The sequence below is a fragment of the Centrocercus urophasianus genome, unplaced genomic scaffold, assembly GCF_019232065.1.
Source record: "Centrocercus urophasianus isolate 14NV4802_14NV808 unplaced genomic scaffold, USGS_Curo_1.0 seq_10, whole genome shotgun sequence".
In the NCBI taxonomy this organism is placed as follows: Eukaryota; Metazoa; Chordata; class Aves; order Galliformes; family Phasianidae; genus Centrocercus; species Centrocercus urophasianus.
The window spans coordinates 37284189-37306465 of NW_024884142.1; the positions used below are offsets into that span (position 1 = coordinate 37284189).

The 22277-nt window shown below is 46.2% G+C and overlaps 1 protein-coding gene across 1 annotated transcript in view; it reads left to right on the forward strand.

Moving 5' to 3' along the window:
- The window catches only part of FOXO3 (forkhead box O3), an 84642-nt gene that overhangs the window by 305 nt on the left and 62060 nt on the right, over window positions 1-22277 (forward strand). Inside the window, 1 exon segment of the mRNA XM_042809365.1 lies at window positions 1-284. This exon segment is cut by the window's left edge and continues 133 nt beyond it. Coding sequence (XP_042665299.1) covers window positions 1-284 — 284 coding nt within the window.

Genomic DNA, 22277 nt, shown 5'->3' on the forward strand with positions numbered 1-22277 from the left:
CGCTGCCCGGAGGCGGCCCGGAGGGGCCCGGGCCGGCGCCGGGAGGAGCGGCAGTGGCGGGCGGCGGGGGGCTGAGCGGCGGCGGCCCCGCAGCGGCGGCGCCGAGGAAGTGCTCGTCGCGGCGCAACGCGTGGGGCAACCTCTCGTACGCCGACCTCATCACCCGCGCCATCGAGAGCTCCCCCGAGAAGCGGCTCACCCTCTCGCAGATCTACGACTGGATGGTGCGCTGCGTGCCCTACTTCAAGGACAAGGGCGACAACAACAGCTCGGCCGGATGGAAGGTGAGGGGACGGGGTGCCGTCTGTCCGCAGTGTAGGGGAAAAGGGTTGGAAAGGAGGGAACTTTCGTCGTTCGGCTGCTGTCTGGTGCAGTGGGGTAAGCAGGGAAGGAAAAGGCAGAAGGCAGTGTTCTTAAACGCTTTTCATTTTTGTTTTTTACAAGTTGTAGGGACCTTGTGACTCGCGATAGAATTAAGCAGAGTTGCTCTCGTGCAGTGCCAGCCTGCAGCTCGCGTGCAGATCGGCTTGCGTTTTCCTCTGAAAAAGCCCTGGTGCTGTCCTGTTCCTGAAGGTGGTGGAGGGAAGCCCAAGGCTCGGTCTTCATATGGAGCTGACAGGGCTGTGGGAGTGATGACTTGGTGCTGCCAGCCCATATGCCCCCCACACATCTCCATCCATCGTGTCCATTGGGGTGATACCAGCCCGCATCATGGCAGGCTGCACTGAGGTCACTGCCGTGCTGCCAACCCAGTGTGGCAGAGCGAGGCCCAGCAAAACGTACCTCCTGTGAGTGGGGTGTGAGGTGGGTACTTCCTGACCCACTGCTTTGGGCCTCTTTCTTATGGCCGTCTGTCAGCCCCGTGGGGCTGATGTGCAGCCATACAGATATGGGGGTGCTCCAGAACGTTGCTGGGGTGTACAGGGGATCGCAGCTGCTGCTAAGGGATGGGACTCTTGAGGGTGAGTGTGCAGAAGTCTCTTTGTGCTGCACAGAGGTTTGGTTTCTGCTTTGAATCTCTCTGCCTTGCATCGGGGTAACTTCTGCATGAACCAGTCAGGAATACTGCAGATTGAAGCAACTCTGGCTGTGTTGTTGCTGGCTCTGCCTCCCCTCGTAGTTCTGGAGTAGGACTGACCTGCAGCTAAGCTCCAAGAGGGGTGCTATGCAGAGAGCATTGAGATGCCATACTTTGGGCTCAGTAAGGCAGGAGTGCAAAGTTTATCAGGGGCTAATGCATGGCTGTGAAACGCACGGATTCTGCAGTGTTGGGGCTGAGCTAGGCACTAGGTGTTTTGTGACGGTGAGCGTGGAGTATGGTGAAGGGTTAAATCTCAAGGTGCCAGTATTGCCTTCCCCGGTTGGTATCGCACACTGAACCGAGGCTCTCGCTGCCAGCTGCTGTGCCAAACGCTGCTCCTTTATCAGCTGTGTTGAATTTTCAGTGAACTCCGTATTGCTGCTCCAGAGGACGGGCAGCAGGGCTGTACTGCTTGGGCTGAACGCATGGCAGAGCTCCCGTTGCCTCAGCAGCAGGACCCGGGCCATAGCACCAAGTGTTTGCATTGATCAGCGTGCTTAATACAGTCACAATTTTTTCTGACAACTTATCCTGTTAATTTGATATTGATTCCTTTCCTGAGCAGCATTAGCTGGTACTTGGAGCTAATTACAGTGTTAAAAACTTGGATCCCTTGGGATTTATCTCATATGATTTAGCTCAGAAGTCCCTCTGCAGCCTTTAGGGTGACCTTTAGCAGTGCAGAAGCACGTAGGTGCAGGACGTCCCTCCCCCTTCAGGGGCCGTCTGTGGAGCTGGGCCGTGCTTAGACAGTGAGATCTGGGGTGAAGGGAGGCCAGCAGCTGACCGTGGGCAGCTGAGCAGGGCAGGAGCCACTTGAGTCCCTGCATATGTGTTGGGAAGAGGGATATTTCAGGTGCCAGGAAAGTAAATGAATTTGTGCAGAGGCACTGCTCTTAAATAGAGACTCCATCTTAGCCTCCCAATGCTCAAACACATTATATGTTATTATCATCTGTGTTTCCCTCTCAGGTAATGAACACAACTCTTTGGGAGCCAATGTCAGCATCTCACACCAGACTTTTTTTTCCCAGGTTTTAACCTGTGATTTTAAGTGAACAGAAAATAACTCTGCATCAAAAGGATTTTATCTTAATTTCACACAACCAGGTTTATCTGCGAAGGCTGCAAGCGCACTTTAACAATATTCTTCTCCAGCCTTGAGAGGGAAAAGTCATTTTAAACAAAGAGAAGAGGATACCTTGCTTTGTTATCCTAGGTATTGTTATACATGAAATTCTAGTGCTGTTCCCAGTGAGATGTAGTGAAGACCATAATCCATACGCATAGCTGGGATTACACTCCTCAAAACAATTATTTTAAGAGCTATAAATTAAAGTTGCGACTATCGTTCGACTAGACATTATTATTATTATTATTTTTGCCTGGGGCATTAAAGCAGAAGCGAATGTTTCAGATGTGGTTAGGAAGGCATATATTATGCTTCCGCTAACTCTGATAAGGCTCGCCCCGTGCACGCAGCTCCAGCCTGCCCCAGTGCCAGCAGGATGCCAGCCTGCAACCGTTGCCCCACACTGCTGTCAGCATGGCCAGGGAGGGGTGAGGTGCGTGCTCCCGTATCTGCTGACTGCCTGGGATTGCTGTGAGGAGTCAGCGTTTAAATTTCTTATCGCTGGAGCTGGGGGAAAGGTGTCAGCTGGCTGTGCGGCGTAGGATGAGTACTGCACGCGCCTCCACGCAGTTCCTCGACGGCTTGTCTGTCTGTGCTCCTGAATTCAGGCATCTGTTACCCTATCCACAGCCTGCAATTGCAGAACTTCTGTGCTGACTTGCTGCGTGCTAAATACTTGGAAAAACAATGTTTCAGCTTGCTTTCCTCAATAATCCTGAAGCAGAAAACCAAAGCAGCCCTGTGTGCGTAGCAGAGGTGCCTGGTTTCACTGCAGCATGTTGAAGTGTTCTCGTATCGTTTCCAATAACGCTGTTTTGTAGTTTCTCGCAGCACTCTCTTGTGAAACACAGCCTTTTCTGCAGGAAGAGTACACTAGGGGGACTGCTCTCCTCTCTACTGAGCTGTATCGCAGGGCTGTGAATGGGTCTCTCGTATGCAGGTACCAATAACTCCCAAATCTTGGTACAGCCAACTTAGGTTTGGTGTTATACCAGAAGCCTGTTTGTTTTACACCTGTTTCACTTGTTTTTACTGTTGCTGTTGCATCTTCCTCATGAAGGATAAATACTAACTGCTGGCTTATTTACTTTGGCAGGTAGATTTTTTTGGAGACTTTGTATGCAAACACTGCCTCTTTCATTACCTTGTTTTATTGACGGATGTGTGCTGAAGCACTGCAATTCCTCCAGTGCAGCAAACGCACAGGTTATTGAGAAATTTAGCAGTGATGTAGGCACATGCCTAAATCTGTTAGCCAGATGCTGATATGAAGATGTGTGGGACGTTCTTTATCATTTTTTTTTGCAAAGGATGTGGGAAGGAAGCAACACTGCTCTCTGTTCTTCTTACTTCTCCCTCCTCAGAATAGCTAATTGCTGTGTTATCAGGAGCAGTAGTGTAAAACTGGAATTTGCATTAGCTTTGTTTCTCTGGTGCTTTTTTGTTTTAAAAAAAAAACACACCATATTTCCCAGTAGATTGCTAGCATGGGTATTTTTTTTCCATCCTTCTATTATGTTTTTACTTTTATTCTTTTCCCTAATTTTGAGCTGCCTTATTTGTCCATGCAGAAGGGCTTAGGTTGCAAACTGTAGTCTGATTATTTCAAGTTTTGATCTAGCCATGGGTTTAAGCATGTGTAGAGTTCCTTGGGACTTTGCTGGGATTACTCATGTCCTTAAACTTATTGCTTAAGCACCTTACCTGATCAAAGCCTTATGCTTGTACTTCAACGAAATGCTCGGTAACGTTTGTAAGTGAATTTCATGCTGAGCGAAACAGATGCAGAATTCCGTTCCAAAATCTGAAATGCTAGGGAACAAGCTGCTTGCATAGAAGAGGAGTGTAGTTTAGCATCACACTAATAAATGGCTTTTTAAACTCTCACGTAGAAGTCGTGTGTAGATATTAGTGCACGTTATTATTTTATATGGGAAGCATATATCAAACATCTCATTTTTCCCCTGCTTGTGCAGGTAAGAAACTTCTGTGAGAGGAGAAGGAGGTACTGGGCAGCCTCCGAGAGGTTCTGATGTTTCCCCCCCCCTCCCTGCAGTGCCTCAGTGAGGAGCACTTCTGCTTAAGGACTTGAAAAATGCAGATATGAGCACATGCCTTGGTGAGAGTCATCAGCTGTAGGTAGACTCACGAGTTCTGATAAAATTAGACTGGGAAATCTCCAGTGAATCTGCAAGGTAGCATCGCGGTCAGGTAGGCTTGCTTGGGAAGTGCTGCAATCGGTGTTCCTCAGCTCTTCAAAAACAACAGGCTATCTGAAACAGTCGTGCAAGAAGGGACTGCCGGGAACAAGGGATGTCTCAGGATAAGCAGCCAGGAGATTTCTGTAGGTGGCAGGCTCCTAAAGGTGGCCTGCAAGGTTTGAGCAGCCAGCTGCTTCTGTGGTGACACTGAAAGTCTTTGTGAGGTTTATTTTGTGCTTGCAGTGCAATTGCAGTGGGTTATTGTATGGTGGCATCTTGCCAGGGGAGAAACCAAAAGTGCTCCCAAATGCAAGCTGCTGCCCAGACTAAAACCCTGCGTGTTCTCTTTTCTCTCCCACTTTTGGAAAAGCTTTCCTGCTATCTCTGTCACAGAAGAAGTGCCCCAGGGCAAGGCTGTAAAATAGCAGCTGTACATTACCTTTAAAGGCGTACAGCCCTCAAGGTTTCAAGGCTTGATCTGCCCGCAGGAGGGTGAGCTCTGAGCACCCAAATGCTGCCATTCCCAAGCTCATGTGGGAAAGGAGCCCCAGCAGCACTAACTGGGGTCATGTCCTGCAGAGAGTGTGGAGGCTGCCGATAGCATGGCGCCGAAGGAGCTGCTGCTTTTTTGATGTGGCTTTTCTTGGGGATGGCAACATGTGCACAGTGCAGTGGTTCAGCAGCAGAAAATAAAACGTTGAAGTAACGTGCACCATCATTTGGTTTTCAGTTGTGCTGACTCAGCACACTGTGAGTTCAGTGAGGATTAAGCTTAACCTTTTATTCAGTTTTTTTTTTTTTTCTACTTCTACAAACTTGGACTGTTCTTTACTACAATTTCCTGAGCATTGCCACACACCAAGCTTGGAAAATGAGGTGCATTTAACCAATTTATGACCTGACATATGTTAATTAACATTAATTACCTGCTTGAATAGTCCATTTAGCACTTATTATTAAAAAGTGGCTTGTCTACAGAAGGGGGATTTTCCTTCAGAGTGAGATGTTTTGTTCTGACTTGCTTCAGACAAAGCCAAGATGGGTTATCCCATGATTCTTTGCATGGCCATGCCAGCTTTCTTGTGCTTCAGTTGCGCATGATGGGATACCATTGCAACGCTGACAATCCCCAGCTCCTTAGCCATGTGTATGTGACATTTATTTGACATTGGCCTATCTTTTCAAGCAAGTCAGCATGTTTCAAAGTGTTTTTTGCTGGCAGTAGGTTCAGCCCTTGCTTCTCCAGTTGAGGGAGATGAGTAAAGAACTCTGCTTCTCAACTTGCCAAAACCCAACTGCGTGTGCTGCTGTAGACCTGATAGTCCATCAGAGCCTCAGCACTGAGGAATAGCACATGAGCTTACCTGGAGAAGCAGGAGGAACTTTGCTGCAGTGCTGTGTCTGTGAGCCTCAGGGTGGACCAGTTGGCTCTTCAGAAGCTCTGTCAGGTGTGGACAGAATCACAGAATCGTAGGGGTTGGAAGGGACCTCCAGAGATCATCGAGTCCAACCCCCTGCCAAAGCAGGTTCTCTACACCAGGTCGCACAGGTAGGCATCCAGGCAGGTCTTGAACATCTCCAGAGAAGGAGACTCCACCACCTCCCTGGGCAGCCTGTTCCAGTGCTCCGTCACCCTCAGTGTGGAGAAGTCTTAGTCTTTGGGAGGGTTTGCAGAAGGCTTGAGGCAGGGAGTGGTTAAATGGCTGCTGACAGAGATCCAGAAATCCTGGAGGTGGCCTTACGTGACAATTGCAACAAGTGCCTTAACAGGGACGCCTTGAGTGTTGTCTTGAAGCAAAGAACGTTATGTTCTGGTGAACGACTCTTTCTAAGCACTTGAACGCCAGACCAAGAGTGAAAACTGTAGGAAGTTAAACAACAGGATGAGAGAGATTTCATTTTGTTCCGCAGAACTTGGGATTTTCCTTTCGGTGGCCATGCAGAAACCTGGAGGACTGCAGTGATGCGGTCCCAGCCCAATGTTTGGGAAGAGCTCAGCTCTGCGAGGCTGTTGGCAGGAGTTGGGGCTGGCCTGCTGGGAGGGCTCCTCCAGGTTTGTACGTTGGGCCTACCTCTACGCTCCTGCAGCCATTGAGAGCTGGCTGCCACTGGAGTGGAGCATGGCCTTGAGCAACAGTGGATGAAGTCTTCTCAGTCAGCTACTTTGTCTCCTGGGTAATACCTTGGGCAGGAGTTGTCACAGGATGGGGTCAGAGGTGATGGGGCTGCAGGATGGCCATTTCGGGGCACCATCAGGAGTTGGGAAGAAGCAGAGAAATGAGTGATCGTGTAAGTGCTCTGCCCTAACCGTTTGGTGATGTTTGAAGGAGCTGCCTGGAAGAGAAAACTATTGTCACGTTGTCATTGTTTCTAGCCATGATGGTGCCCCTGATATTGGGCCTTGAGACGAGGTTTGGGATGAGCTGGTCTTGCCTTGCAAAGCCAGAGTTCTTTCTCTGGGCTATGCCTTGGCACATTTGCCTTGCTCGTAGCGTTGCTCTGCAGAGTTGGAGGTGGGTCAGGAGTTAACAGTGCTGGTGTCTCAGTGGTAATGCTGCTTGGACTTTGCTTATTGGTGCAATTTTCTTAATCTGTTCACTAGAGCTGATTTAAAAATAAAGGCTATTTAAGGATTTCTACTGAAATAAGACACCTTTGTACAGTTTCACTGGTTTTAAAAAAAAAAAAGGCCTTTCTGGAGACTTGTACTGATAGATGTGGAGATGGGTTTCTATAACAGACTTGCAGTAATGAATGGAATTAATTACTTGCTTGATCAAAACATATAATGTACTTGCGAGCTGAATTATGAAATGTGGTGTTCTCACTTGAACACATTCATTTGCCAAGGTATTCTTTTCTTTTTTTCACACTTCTGTTTCATTTAATTTCTCCCTTGCTGGTGAGGCTGATGCTTGGTGTGAGTTACGGGAGTGCGAGGGAGGCACTGGAGGATGGCTGGGGGCAATAACAGTGAGGTGGATGGCAGGCAGCACCTAAGGCTTGTGTGGATGCCTCTGCAGCCCGTGTCATCCTGGACAGCATTGAATTGCAGTCAAGAAGCTGCTGGTGAGGGTGTGAAGCTCTTATCAGTGCCATCATCCCAGGCTGTGATGCGCCCTGGGGCTGGTGGGCATGTTTCAGCGGGGCAAATCACTGAGTCATGCCACTGTGTGTCCCTGTAGCCCCTGCCCAGGAGGGTGGGTCTGTGCTGAGGTCTGCTGACAAAACCCTGCTGAGAACTTTGGAATCACGAGGGGAGGGAGGAGAGTTGGCCAGGGTGTGAGTTTTGTTGGCTGGCACCACTGGGGTTACCTTCATCCTTCGTGCTTTGAGTTTTGCTTGCTCACACCCTGGCACTTTGGACAGGCCTGCACCCTGGTTTTTGTTTTTTTTTTTCAGGCTTCCAGCTCTTTGTGGGTCCATGGAGACATCTGGGGTTGTGACCAACAGATGTGTGCAGCACAGTCCGAGGAAAAAAAGTTTTTGGTTGGTTTGCTGGTTCCCCAGCCACATGACAAGCCAAAGGGCAGAACTGGGCTGGGTGCCAGCGTGTCGACAGGGAGGTGGCATCTGCTTATCGTGGCCCCAGAGGGGTGGGAGGCCAGCAGATAAACAAGGAGGCTGGGAGGACAGGGTTCAGCCTGCTGTGGGAGAGCAGGTAGAGGCGCACCGCAACACAGGCACGCACGTGTCTCACCTTGGTGTGCTGCAGAGCAGTTCATAGAGGGGGCACGAGTCATTTTGCATGGGTGTAGCCTGGTTTGTGACAGTGCAGTAGGGGCAGATGAGAGCAGGGTCCAATTCTTGTCCCTACGTAAGTCCACTTCAGAGCAGCATGATGGGGTCTTCCAAGCAGGGCTCCCCTGCAGTGCCTGCATATATTTCATCAGTGTCAGTAAGAATGGAGCCAGCAGTGCTTATAGCCCTGGCTGCAGTTGGACCTGGGCTCCCCCTGAGCACTGTGCGAGGCCAGGTAGTGTTAGTAGCAATTTTGCTTGCACTTAAGTAAACAAAGTTCTGTTTATAAGCATTTCCATTACCTGGTAATATTCTAATACAGAGCGTTTTCTTGTTCTAAAGAGCCAGCAATGGAATTGTTGAGACTACTTGTCGATGTAAATTAGTGCTTTCTGATATTTTTTTTTTTCTGAAATAGACTGAAGAAGAATTAAAAAAATTATTTTAAATAAGTAATTTTAAGACATGACCTGCAGCGTCATATTTACTTTGTCAAGTCTGGACTGTGGACTAAGTCTAGAATATGGGGATTGGAAGTACTTTGAAGTCCCTTCTAACCAAAGCGATTTTATGACCAAATTATCTTGGTACATGTCGGCACTCTTTAAACCTTCTGTATTTGTTATTTACTCTCCATGCTGGCTCTTCAGACAGATATTTCAACTTTCCGAAGATGGGTTACAACCAAAGGGAGCCCCACCTTCTCACATAAAATCTATAATGTAAACATACCTTAAAATGTGGTACTGAATCTAAATCAGTCTAAACTGTGTGACTTTGAGGGTATTGGTAAAGTAAGGCAGTGAACCCTATCTTGGGCAAAAATATTTGCTCGTACTTCATGGAGGATTTATCAGTTTCGTATATGAAGTTCAAGATATGCTTAGTACATAAAATTGGCTTCTGATAAGTGAGAACACTGCTAAACAAAGAGTGTCTTTGTGTGAGGCTTTCACAGACTCTCATGTTATCACCTTTTTTTTGCTGATTGGTTTTGCTCTGAGAACAGTGATGTGGTTTCCTGAAAGCCTATAACTTATTATTTGCTCTTCAAAACCCTGGGCCTTAGCAAATGTTCAGATAATTTTTTTTCCAGGAATTTGCAGGAGTTGGTGATACCAGTTCAAGTCATGTCCTGAGATGCAGTGTAAGCTGAGACTTGTGAAACCGGTGTCCTTGTTTTGTGCAACATGATCTGTTAGGTTTAAAAGCTTCACTGTACAAGAGAACTCAAAACCGTTTGTCTGCTATGTCAGGTTCCAGAGTGAGCGGTGGTTCTTTAAGTATTCATCATGTCCTGTGGAAGGAGGCAGCTGTTTGTGCTTTGGAGAAACATAGCCTTGATGCCAAGAGTGAGGCTGCCACCAAGGATGATGCTGCCACTAAGAACCTGTAAAAGATCTTGAACGCTTTGGGAATCTTGTGCAAGCTGCTTCTACTTTTGCACAGCCTGAACCATATATGTGACCCAGATAAGTAGGCCACATCTAAAATCTTAGATTTGAAAATGGAAATGGTGTCAGAGCTCTGAATGGCTTGGGCCAGAGGTATCCAGCCTCGTTTGTCTAGCAGCTGAAACCTGCAAACCCAGTGCTATTATTTCCATCATTATGGTGACTGTGATTCTCAGCTTCCCCAAGCTGATTTATTTCTTGCCCTGCTGCTCCTACAACCTAGTTCCTGCGTGGTGAAAATATTTCTGATTAAAATGTACGAGGAGGTTTGCACACTTGAGGTAGGGGAAAAAAATTTCTTACGAAGAGCTGTTTTTCAGAAGGCTTCTGGAAAGAGAGTTGCATGCTTACAAAGATATTAGGAAATGAATAGTAAGGCCGTTTTATCATTGAAAAAGAGAAGGAAAGCATTTGGGCCATAAGGTAGTGGCACAGGGGGCTTGGAGGAGGAAGGGCACTGAGAACTAGCAGTGGGAAGTAAATCAACCTGACGTGTGTTTGTCGGCATCTGATGTGTACCGGGCCTGGTGGGGTAGCTTGGAGCAGGTGGAGGAAGCATACTGTTTACCTAATTAGAAACATAAATAAAATCTTTCCAACATTTTTCTAAATTAAAATGCACTGGAAACATATGTCAGACTTCTCACATCCAGGAAAGCTCTCTCGCACCCGCCATTCCCTGGGGAGATCCTTGCAGCCCACCTTCCTGAGGCTCCTCTGGGCAGCAGCCGTCCTGTCTGGAGGCTGACAGCAGCAGCCTGCAGAAAGAGGTGGCTGTGGTCTGGGGTGATAGGGCTGGGAAGCCACGGGTCAGAGTGGTGGCTGGGATCGATGAAGACAGGATTTCAGCCAGGTGTGTTTGCTGAGAAGTAATGGTGGTGAGGGATCGAGGTGAGGGCAGCTCTGTGAGGCCAGTGTGTTTTGGGCACTGAGGAGGCAAAGGTGATGCTAATTGCAAGAGAGACTACTCAACCGCTTTGCATTGTGTTTGAAAAGAAAGGGGAATAATGCTGTTCGAATGACCTATTTTGACTTTCTCAGTGTAATATGGTTAATGTTGTTGACTTTTCTGGACAGTGAATTACCATTTTATCAAACCCTGCTGGAAATAACTGTGTTGCTGGGTGAGGTATTTCAGCCACACAGTCTGAACTGAGGAAGTTACTTCTTGCCGCTTCACTCCGTGGCGGGAGTTGTTTCTCTTTCCTCTGGAAAGGTCTTTTGCTATGCAGCACGATGACAGCGGGTTTTTAATACAAAATAGGGACCTGTCAGGAAGAATATAAAATGGGGCACTGAAGAGGTCTAATTTAGAAGCAGAAAGGGCATAAATCTCCACCTCTTTCTGGAGACAGAAACTCAAAGTACAGAAATGTTTCCTTGCTTGTAAAATTCAGTCCTGATTGCAGGAAGAAGTCGTGTTGAAGACAGGGCTCTACCTAACCTCGTTGCAAGTTTTTCCACATTATTTCCAATACAGAGCTGGATGTTACATAAGGGGATTCCTGGATGACGAAGTGCCTCTGTTAGGATATGCTCTGCTTATTGTGTAGTTACTGAAATTGTTTGCTGTTTTGGACCGGTGTCAGGCAGGATAATACTGAATAAGTCCCAGATGAATGTGGGTGGTGAAAGAAGAAAAATAACTTGAAATAAAGAGGGGTATTATCAGCTGAACAGCCAGTGTTGATCCTATGGTGCTGAAAAATGAAAGCAGGAAAAAAAGTAGTCGATATTTTTTTCCCCTTTTTTCCTTTTCTTTCCATCTTCTTTTTCTTCTTTTTTTTTTTCCTTCCTTTAGAAAGGAAAATCTTAGCTGAAGGATTTGTTCTGACAAGAGTTTGGCACACTTCTTAAACTCGCAGTAATTTGGAATTGGCACAACAGTGCTGCGGAGTACTCAGATAAGTGCAGACAGGCCTCCAAAACGTGTGTGTGTCGTCAGATTCTTTGTCCATTTTGGACAACATGAGCTGTAGCGTCTCTTGCAGGTGCTGGATCCAAGAGTATATGTAGTGAAGAGAGCACTGTTTTGGCCAGGAGAAATGTTCACTTTGGGTTTTCCCAACATCTGCGTCTGGATTTAACCATGGCAATATCTATTCACATGTCTTTATTTATTTATTTTAATTTTTATTGAGGCTCTTACTAAGCTTGTAATATGACAGTGTTCTCTAGTTAAAGGAAAGAGGAAAAAAAAAAAAAAAAAAAAGTAGCAAATTGAGAAATGATGTGGATTTGGTGCACTCTCAGCCTGAAGGAAGAATGGTTTACTTGAGCACTATGATAACAATTGCTGGAGAAATTAAGTGTGGATTTCCTTCTATTGTAGTTGAATCATGACCTCTTACTAAATTTATCCAGTCTTGAGTGCCTGGTTTCTGGTTTGACATTTTCATTTGGATGACAGTTGCTTTCTTAGAGCTCTGCATGGGCTGAGAGATGATGGCTTCCTTATTTTCTGTGGGAAACGCTCACAAGTCACCAAGCACCAATTCCCCTTGTAGGGACGGACGTGGTTGAGCCTGCAGCTTTCTCCCTAGAAGCAACATGATACGGCAGGAGGGTGCCAGCAGCGGCAGTCATACGCCTTCCCCATTTTCCAGGAGCAGAGAGGGAACAAGAAAGTCAGATTTATTGTAGCTTGAATAGCTGGGATATTTCTGTGGATACTCCAAGATTGCACGAGTAGCCGTGTAGGTTGTTCTGACCACTCGGTGAAGTGTTCCACACAAGTGCTAAATGGCATTATACTTCATTTATGCCAAAGTCCGTACCGAAAAATGTTTAAATATAAAAGCCAATGCTCAGAAGTTGAAAATGTCAGAGTTGCTCCTCTCACTTGAAATGTACTCTCTTGTTCCCTGTGACACCATTGTTAGCAACACATTGTCCTCCCCCAGCTTCAAGATGGTGGGCTGCATGCTTCAGGGGGTGTCAGGGTTGCAGTTCATTCCCAATGCTTTCTGTATGGGCCCTGCTCCATGCTTGTTGCTCAGCTCTTAGTAAGGAGATACGCCCTTTCCATGCGTGCTGTTCTGTACCATCACCTCCCCACCATCCCCTGTGCTCCTAGCTAGCACCAGCCCTGCAGCCTCCTGTCTAAATCCTCCTTACTTGCTCTTCCCAGCCCTGCTCTATACATCCCTTTTTTCCTGTCATCTCTTGCCTCCCTGCCTCCCAGATCAGCTCTCTTTGTCCAGCTGGCAAAGTTTTTTGTCAGCTCCTGGTTCCATGCTTCTCCCCTGTCCCAGGACTTCCTACTTTCAGTGTCTTCCCTATCCCAGGCTGCTTGCCCTATTTCCAGTTGTACTTTCAGTTCAGGTTTGCAAGGCTATTAGCAACTGGGAACAGGGTTTTATAATAGGAAGTGTTGGACAATGCAAGGTGTAGGTGGGGCTCACAGCACCACCTATAATTTACAGTTTTGTATATTTTCTTAAACTAATCCAGCCTTGGGTAAGCAGTGCTGGTGCTGTCAGTGTGCAAATCCTTAGTCATTCAGGTAGTGTTATTCACTCTGCTGATACTGTGTAAATAGGGATTGCTCATTGGTGTACGTGATGATCCAGCCTTAGGGAGATTTGCACCTCCACTGTGGCATGCCTTACTGAGACAGCTAACAGTGTCTGAGACGGTGCACTTCAGGGCTCTGCTGAGCAGTCCTTAAAATGCTTACTGTTTTGGGCAGAAAACTGTGAGATTTTATTGGGAGAGACTTGAAAGTTGTTTTCCATCTGTATGACCGGGTTGTGATTGTGAGCTGAGAGCACTCTCTGGCTCCTCTCTGACCTTCCTGCACTAGGACAGGCAGCCACAAGGTCATAATAAGCTCATCACCCATTTTATCAGCTACCCAATGGTCCCCACCTGGTTGATTGTTCTGCTGATGCCTGCTAGCTCAGTGACCTGCGCTGTTGGCTGATTGCCTTTGGTCTTCCAAAGAGGGAGAAGCATCAGCTCCTGAAAAGCTTTTGTTATACTTAATGAAACTTGGAGTAATTGTGATTTCTGTGATGAGGGGCTGATTCTTCTTCCTTCCCTTCTGATGATGTTGCAAGTTCCTCACTGATAATAATCTCTGATATGCCATAGATTGTATGATGTGAAAGTATACAATGCAAGTACTGTGTACATATCCTGCATCCTCTGTTGGGTGCCCTCTGACTCAGCATATTTGGTTTAAAAAGATATAACCTTTTCTGTTGTAGCTTCTTGCATCTTCTGCCTCTGCTGCGAACTTTGTGCTTTGTCTTTGCTTCTGATAAGCATCACCTGGCTTCTCTCATAGCCAGGAGACAGTTTAATGCGGAGCTGGTGTTAGAGCAGCTCCTGTAATAGTGGGAATAACCCTGTACTGGCTTTTCAAAGAACTCGGGTGCAGAGCACACAGTTTATGAGCCCCTAGTTTTGAACTTTATTACGACGGAACTTTAATCAGGTAACAGGCTGGCCTTTTTCCACAGCAATAAAGTGCATACAAACAGGCATTGCAATAAACAATGCAAAAGCAAATCTGGCAAAGCTCCTGCAAGAGAAGTGTACCATTTATTCTCTACCACTCTTCCACAAGCTGTTGCAGAGACTAGGGAAGCTGAGGGGTTCACAGGCAGCAGCTATAGGTTTCAGACACCGTGCTTGGGTTTCTTGGGCTATTGATAACAGCTGTTTAGTCACAGATCTCTGGGTCACGATGTACTGGGATTTTTTGATGGTTGTGACCTTGGGAGGGAATTAGACTGGATGTAATGTTTCCAAGAATCGGAGATGCCTGTGCCATTGACCTGGTACGCGTTGCTGGATCCATTACTAGCACTGGCAGGATTTCACTTTAGGGGATTCTTGCAGCTACATCAGTCTTGTTATTAGTAGATTATTGTCAATTGGCTGTAATAGAGAGCCAGATACTTGCAGGGAGGAAGGACCTTACGTAGATGCTTTCTGTGGTGTGAGTTCCCTGTGTGCAGTGCTGTTGTGATACGTACCCTGGTGCTGTACGTCACTGCCATCTTCAGAAAATTGTTAGCAGTTTGTGTGGAATTCCTGTGCACGTGAGGGACTGCTGTGTGGCACTGCATGGTGCTTCTGAGCACCCAGTGGCAATGGGAGCTATGTATGCAGAGATGTCGTAGCTCTTATTTTGTAATGTGGAGGTGAATTGTGGTGTGGGGACTCGGTACTTCGGCAATGTGAGCTGCTGTGGGCTAGGCCCACCCCAAACATTTGGGAGGGGGGGGGTGGATTTGCAGGCAGGGGTTCCTGGTGACCTGGGCAGCTGCAAGGCTGGATCTAGGCTGTGGTCAGATGCTGGGGGCAGTCATTACTCTGAGATACTTTTAACTTGTGACCTCGTGACTTCTGAATGTGCTGCTTTGCAGGTGACAAGAGATACACCATGACGCTGTTCCATCAACCGCGTGTTTTGGCCTGAAAGAGTAGAGCCAGCTTTGGGTGTGATCTTTCAGCTTTGGGGTCACTTCTCTAATTTTCTTTTCAGCCCGTGTCACAGCACAGCATGGTGTTTTTCACAGGATGATCAAACTGTTGCACTGTTTGTGTTTGCTCTTGCTTGCATGGTGGCTGCAGTCACCAGAAAACTTTTCTCTGTAGAAATGCAGCCCCCCTAATCCAGGCTGTCTGCTATTTACTTCCTTTGTAATTGACTGCCAAAGCGCTGCGTTTAATTCAAGTGCTCCTAGAGTTTTCCTCAAAATGCCTATGCAGTATTAAGCCAGTCAGGAGTTACAAATGTAAACATGTTTACACAAAAACGAGGAATGCATGAAGGCTGGCAGCACTTAAGCAGCCAAAAGCAGCGTGATTATATGCTGGAGGGACACTGAGAATGTGAGTTGCTGGCGTATGCGTCCAGAAGTAAATCCTGACAAGAAGCGCTCGCAGCCTCTGCCTGCCAGTGTGTGCTGGGGCTGCTGACACTGCATGGCAGGAGAGAGAATCTGGGGGCCTCTGGGAATGGTAGCAGGGCCCTGAGGGAGAGCGTGGAACTCTGAGGAAGAGCGCAGGCTCTCTCTGCTGGGTCTTTGTTTTAGATTTTCCCGGGTAGCAGCGATGCAGGCAGCAATTGGGAGAGCAGCGAAGGTGCTGTTTCATAACTGAAAGTTGGGCGTCCTGCCTGAGCTGGCGTATTTGGAGCTGCGAGCGCCGGCACATTGTTTACTTCCTCCGTACGTTCTGGGACATTCAGTCCTTAGGAGCATGATACGCTTGCATAAACACTGCAGCCAGATTTATCTCTCAATCCTATCTTTCCTTTCCAGTCTTGGAAAGTGATTAATCTGCAGCACACATTTTGTTCTTTGATTGCATGGTGTTATTCTGTAATCATTTACAGTTTTGTAGAGCCATAGTGCTGGAGTATTCCTGCCGTGCCTCAGCTGCTGTTGGCTGCAGCTTTGGCTTTTGGAGTGGGGAGTTCTGCCGTGCGACTCTGTGCAGTGTGGAAGTCATTTTCTTTTACATTGTGTGCTTTCTGCACACTTAAATAATTCAGATGCACGTATTTGAAGTGCAGATCAGTGTCTCTGCAGCAGGACATGCTGCGGGTTGGTTTGTAGGTTGGAAAACCATGTAACGGAGTGCTGGCTGCTAGCTGAGGTTTCCCTGTGCGTTTGTGGAGGGTGGAGGAGTTTAAATGACTTAATTTCCCATGCTGCACGTCGCGTACTGAAGCTTACTCCAGGTAAAAACTGTCAGCCCGTGTGGTTATAAGGAGCTTTATTTACCACTTAGCGTCTGATGGAACAAGCGAAGAGGTGGAAAAGTGAACTGGGAAATCTGTCCTATCTCTGCTGCATCAAGGCTTTTCTGTGCACTCTTTGCAATTTTTGTTTGCTTTCCGTGTTTTCTAATGTGTAGTGTATAATAAGGTAGGAACAAGGAGAGGGGGAGAGGTAACAAGAATGAGCCTTTCGTGTTAGTGTGATCTTGCAGGGCAGAGGAGGGGGATTTGCTCTAGCTACAGATCTAGCGGTTATTTCATATGGGCAGATGCCAAAGGACTCCACACAGCCTGACCTCTCCAGCAGTGTGCTGCAGAGAGAGGAGCAGTAGCACAGGGTTGTTCCTATCACCCCCCAACCCTGATGATTTACTGATATACAGAGGTGTATAGAGCATCCAGTCATAAATTCCTTTTGTCTCCCTGTTCAGTTACATTGCTTCTTCTGCAAAGTTAAAAAGGGAGGTCCTAGCAGAGGCATGCGGCTGCAGGGCTGTGTCCAGAAGACAATATTCTGAGGGCTAGGAGGGGTGGTTCTTGGCCCTCCAAAAGTTTCATAGCTAATGTTGTGATCAAGTTATGGATCATGCAAAAACAACAGGAAGAAAATAAGTTTGGGGCTTGAATACAGCTATGGAAAGATGCATGTGCTGACAGCAAGATCTCTTTGAGTAGAACAGGTACCTCTAAGGGAGGTTTTGGATGAGGACCAGAGTCTGGGAACGTCTGTCTGAACATCCTGCTTGGCTGAGGGCAACAGAGAGCTGCTTCTTGAAGCTGATTTGAAAGTTTGGTGTGACTGAGGCAGAGGTGCGTCTCTTCCTCTGGATGGGTCAGATCTCCAGAACAGACAAGGCCAGTGCAGAACCCTGTAAGTGAGACAATAAATCCAGCAGACTGGAACCAACACAAGTGAGTGAGAGGTGCTGCCCTCCACCACCTTACCCCACTGTTGATTTTTACTCCTATTTTCCTTAAACCATGAAAGAGCAAAGGTAATTTCCTGTTTGAAAATGTAACTCACAAGCAAAACTAGACTTAACATTTTAAATTTCTAACTAGGCAAAAATTTAATTTCTTTATTTCTTGCTAAAAGTTGGTTCTGGGTATGTTTTTGAAAGTGTCTCCTCTGCAGTGTAGAATGGGGCCAGAGGAGAGGAAATGAAATCAGAAACGGAGGAAAGTTATGTTAATCATAAATAGCTGCGGTAGGAAGGTAGATGTTTATATGTGCAGTAGTACAGTACCTACTGTGTGTATTCTGGGAGAACCCGAGAATAGCAGCTGCATTGAAATACTTGACAGCAAAGTCAAATGTAGTCTAAGTTTAAAAAAAAAAATAAATAAAAAAATTGCTGCTGCTGAGGAATGGCAGCCTGGAGCCTGTGGGTGTTGTCTGTCTGCCCAGCAGGGCACAGGGCAGGCTGCAGTGGTGGCATTGGTTTGCAAACAAGATGGTCTGCCTTGGGTTTCCCTGGGATGTGCACAAGGCTGACAGCTCTGTTTTTCTGCTGTCTTCTTCAAAGGCTGTGTTTTCTGAGGTGCTGCTGGTTTTGGGCTGATGGACCTGTTGGGTTGCAGATCTGTGGGATTAGGAAGCAGCAAAGCCACAGGCATCAAACCCGAGGCACTTGTGTATGCTCTGAGGTCAGAAAGATCAAAACCTAAATTAGTCTGGTCCCTGAAATTTGGGTCTGAATCACAAATTCAGGAAGTTATATGTGAACGTTGGTCTGGGCACTGTTTCCTTCGGAAGAGTTCTTTAGCTGAAAATAATGTATTTTGCCATAGTTACAAATAATATGGGCTTTTTTTTTCCCCCATCTAATTAAATTGTTACTCTTGCTGTGGTGAAGAGAAAGGGAAAAGATAATAAAACGAATCTGGCTGAACAAGTATGTACCTTGCAGGTTTCAGCTGGAGTCTTTGCAAGTGCAGCCGATGCTGATGGTCTTATGTTAAAGCATTTAGTTGTCAAAACTAAGGGAAGGTGCTCTGGAGAGATCTGCAGGGGGCTGTGTGTGCTTGTCATTTGGGAAACCTTGTTCCTGAAACCTCACCCCAACTGGGCTTTTCCTGCGCTTCCAAAATAGAGAAGAAAGGGGTTTTTATCTTTGAAATCTTTTGAAAGTAGCTACAATGTTTTTTTTTCTAAATTTTGGTAGGATGTTTTCATGCTCCCTGTTGCCCTTGGCTAGATTATGGAGCAGTATGCAGTGGGTGTGGGTAGCTCTGACTTTTTTTCCCTTGCCTTCCTGAAGAGTGTGACCTGGCAGGTTTGCTGTAGATAAGTAATGGGCAAAACTGGAAGAGGAAAATTCTGGATCTGATCTCTGCATGGTGATGTTCTTTGAAAGCAGCATAGGCAACTCAAGTGTGGTGGCAGATGCAGATGCTTCTCAGTAGCCAGGTGAGCGCATATTGATCCCACCTAATTCAGTGTCTGTAGCAATACCGAGAAAAGTTGCCCATGTTTTGCTGCTGAGAATTGCCAGTTGCCTTTTAGCAGAATCCAGTGTTTGTTGGGGATCGCAGGAGCCACTCGAGAGCCCATTTGCAGTGGTGCTGCGGATCCTGCCAGTGTGCTGGTAGTGGTCAGTGAAAGCAGTAATCCTGGAGGCCTAAGGGAATAACAACAGTCAATAACATGGCTGCCAATCTTTAAGCTTAATCATGGCACCTCTGAGGTGGAGACAGGGTTATTTCTCCAAACGTATCCACGAGGGGGAACAAGAAGTGTCCTAAAAATTAGGATACGGTGGTAAAGTTGGTGATAAATGGGTTCTGTGTGGCCGATGAGTGGTATGTACTGCAACTGCCCCATGCTGGGCACACGCTCAAATATTTGCTGCGCTGAAATTTGCTATCACACAAATGAAAAACAAGACAGCAAGGCAGCTGTGTGGTTTCTGAGGCAGTGATGCAATGCTGCTGACACTGGGACAGGACAGAGCAGCACGTTCTGTGACAGCATGGTATGTACTCCATGCTGCCAGAGCCGCATTGCATGGGCTGAAGGCTTCAGCACTTTTGACAAGTGCTTGATTTTCAAGCCAGTGTTTGGACATTACTTGAGGAACATTTTTGAAATTAACACATAGTACTGCATGTGTCTAATTTCTAAAATGTTCCCTTCACCTTGCCTCTCCAGAGCTCCTATTTGCTGCACTTTAAGAGATTTAAGAGTGTTGTTTTTTTTTTTTTTTTTTTTAATTACAGCTCAGAAAATGTGTTTTCTGACTTTTCATTCACTTGTCCAACTGTTCTGCAAAAGTGCAGGAAAGAAAAACATTCTTAAAGGTATTTGCAAACAGAACTCCCAGTACTTCTTAATGCATCATCCTGACGTTGTATGCTGTCCTCCCTAAGCTGACTATGGCACAGGCAGAAAGGATTCTGTAATACTGAAAGGAAAGATCTGAGGAGAAAAAAAAAAAAAAAAAAAAAAAAAAAAAAAACCCTAAGCAAACACAGGAAAAAGAAAAAAAAGAAAGAAAAGAGAGTCAGAGAGAAAACTGATGAATAAGTGTGCGTGTTTGTTTAAGGAATTAAATGGGTAGCAGATACTTTTCCATGCGTGTGGAAAATGTGAGTTGGCTTTTGCAACAGCATTTTATGGGAAGAAAGATCAAGAGTTCGTGAGCAGAAATACTTATTCATAAAACATAGCTACAAACACATAGCTACAAACACAAACTACTTGCTGTGCTTCTGCCCGCTTGCTTTAAGTCCAGTCTGGCTGAATCATTTCTAGGAATGGAGTGGGTAACTGGATTTCCTGCCTCCTCTCCGTTCTTGGCTTTTCTCCTGTACGGCTGCTGATTAGTGCTAGATGTACTGAGTTTTACATTAAGGGCATGTGCCTGTCTACTTGATTGCTAAAGCTTTTACCACCTTGGGATCTAAGCACAATCCACTTGAAACTGGATTAAAACAGCCAGCTCATTTCACAGGGGCCTTTTAACAGCTATCAGACAGCAAGCAGCAGCTGACCTGGGTGGGATTTTGATCTGATGCACAGAAAATGAAAGGCTCTTTCCTATCACCAGTCCTATTGCCACACTCTGTGTGGTTTTTGACAAAAGCAAACCTAACCCAAGTATTTCCCTCAGTGTCTGAGATCTTTTAAAAGGCTGAAGATGTGATCTGTAGCATGAAGCCAAGCTATGCAGCAGGTATAATATCTGTTAGTTTGGTCAGTGTGATCTTTTATTTGTTTCTGTGCAGATTTTTTGTTTTCTTAAGCCACAGTACCACGGAGGTCCTTCTTCAGTTCCTGAAGTGGCTCATTTACAGATTGAAAAGCTTGTCACCTTTTTCCTGCTGTTCTTCCTGACTGCTCGGGCTGTGTTGCCTCTATTCTTCAAGTGTATTGAAGTTTTTGTTTTTGTTCCTTCAGTGGCAGAGAAGCAGCAAGCTCAGAGTGTGCTTTCCAGAGGGTCTGGTGCCTTCTGCAGGTTGCAGGGGTGGTTGGTGCATATTTGAGGACTCACTTGGCACTTCTGTTGAAAGACAAGATCAGAAAATCTTCATTTGTCTCATAGATAAATATAAACTGCTTTGGCTGTTAGCTAGCAAGTTTTACTATTTAGATTTTTGAAAATTGATTCTGAAAGGGTCACAGGTTAGAGCTTATGTTCTTCTGAAAGAGCGAAGCTGTTCTTTTGAGGCAGTCTTGGTACAAAGCGCAAAGCTGTTTTTTAGCAGCAAGTGACAAAGCTCTCTAAAGGAAAGAAGTTCTCAGTAAGACTGTCACCCCCGTGTTCTGCAATTAGCTTGCATTTAACAAATGGCTTGAGAGGTCTAACAGAGTTTATTAAAGCAATTTATTTACCTAAACAAAGGTGGTGTGAAAATGCCATGACTGAATGGACTCAAAACCCCCTCATCCTTGTGAGGATGAAAAGTTTTTGTTTTGTCTTTTAATCCTTTAATGTGATCTTTTTCCCCCTTCGCTCCTGGCTTTTCTACTTCTGTGCCCATTTGTTTCACAAGTGTTTGTGTGAGGCTCTGTCATTATCAGTCCAAAATAGATTTCAGGTTCCTTGGGCAGCAGCCTTGCCTTGTCTTATGGCTCCAAAAGGGTTCCATGCAGCCAAAAAGATCCTGGCTATTTACAGTTACCACCCTGTTTTTTATTGCATGTCGCTCTCGAGCCCCACTGCAGAGTTGATGATGCTTCAGATAAGAAACTCTCCTCCTGTTTTGGAGCAGCAATTGTGCCGTGGGGTGATGGCTGGTTGCTGCTGGCAGCTGTGGGGTGGGACATCAGGCAGAGCAGCATGGGTTGGGTAGGCTTAGCTTCAGCAAGGTTATGCAGCGCTTGCTTGGAGTGAGGGTCTGGCAGTCACCAGGTGGAGTGGTACATTTGTAAAGGAGAGATGATGGCCAGGCTTTAGGAAGTGAGAATGCAGGTGTCTTCTTGTATTCACTCAGAAATCTCTGGAGTGGTGTGCTCCTGAAGCAGCTTTTGTTTGAGGCTAGGCTTCCTCTCCAGATAATGGCTCTACAAGCTATCAGATGAAGCCAAGGAAATATTTCACTCTGCCATTACCACTCACCTTAGTGAACTTCAGTACTGTGTTTAAAATGTGTTTTAAAATGTGTGTAAAATGTGAAATTCAGTCGGTGCCACAAGGTTTATGATGGCAAAATAATAATTAGCTCCTATCTCTTTTCTTCTCGTGGGCTGCCAGGACAGCTTTTTCTGTCTGTCCTGTTTCCAGGACCAGGAGAAGCTGGCTGGCAGGTAGTTTGTACCCCAGTCCCACTACTGTTTTGTCCTCAGGGACATGTTTCAACTCGAGAGCTGGGGACCGCCAGGCCCTGGTGTGAGACCCATCAACATGGCACACCAGAGTCAAGGGCATTTTAAGAATTCTCTTCCTCTTTTTTGTTTTCTTCTTCTTTTTTTTTTTTCTTTTTTTTT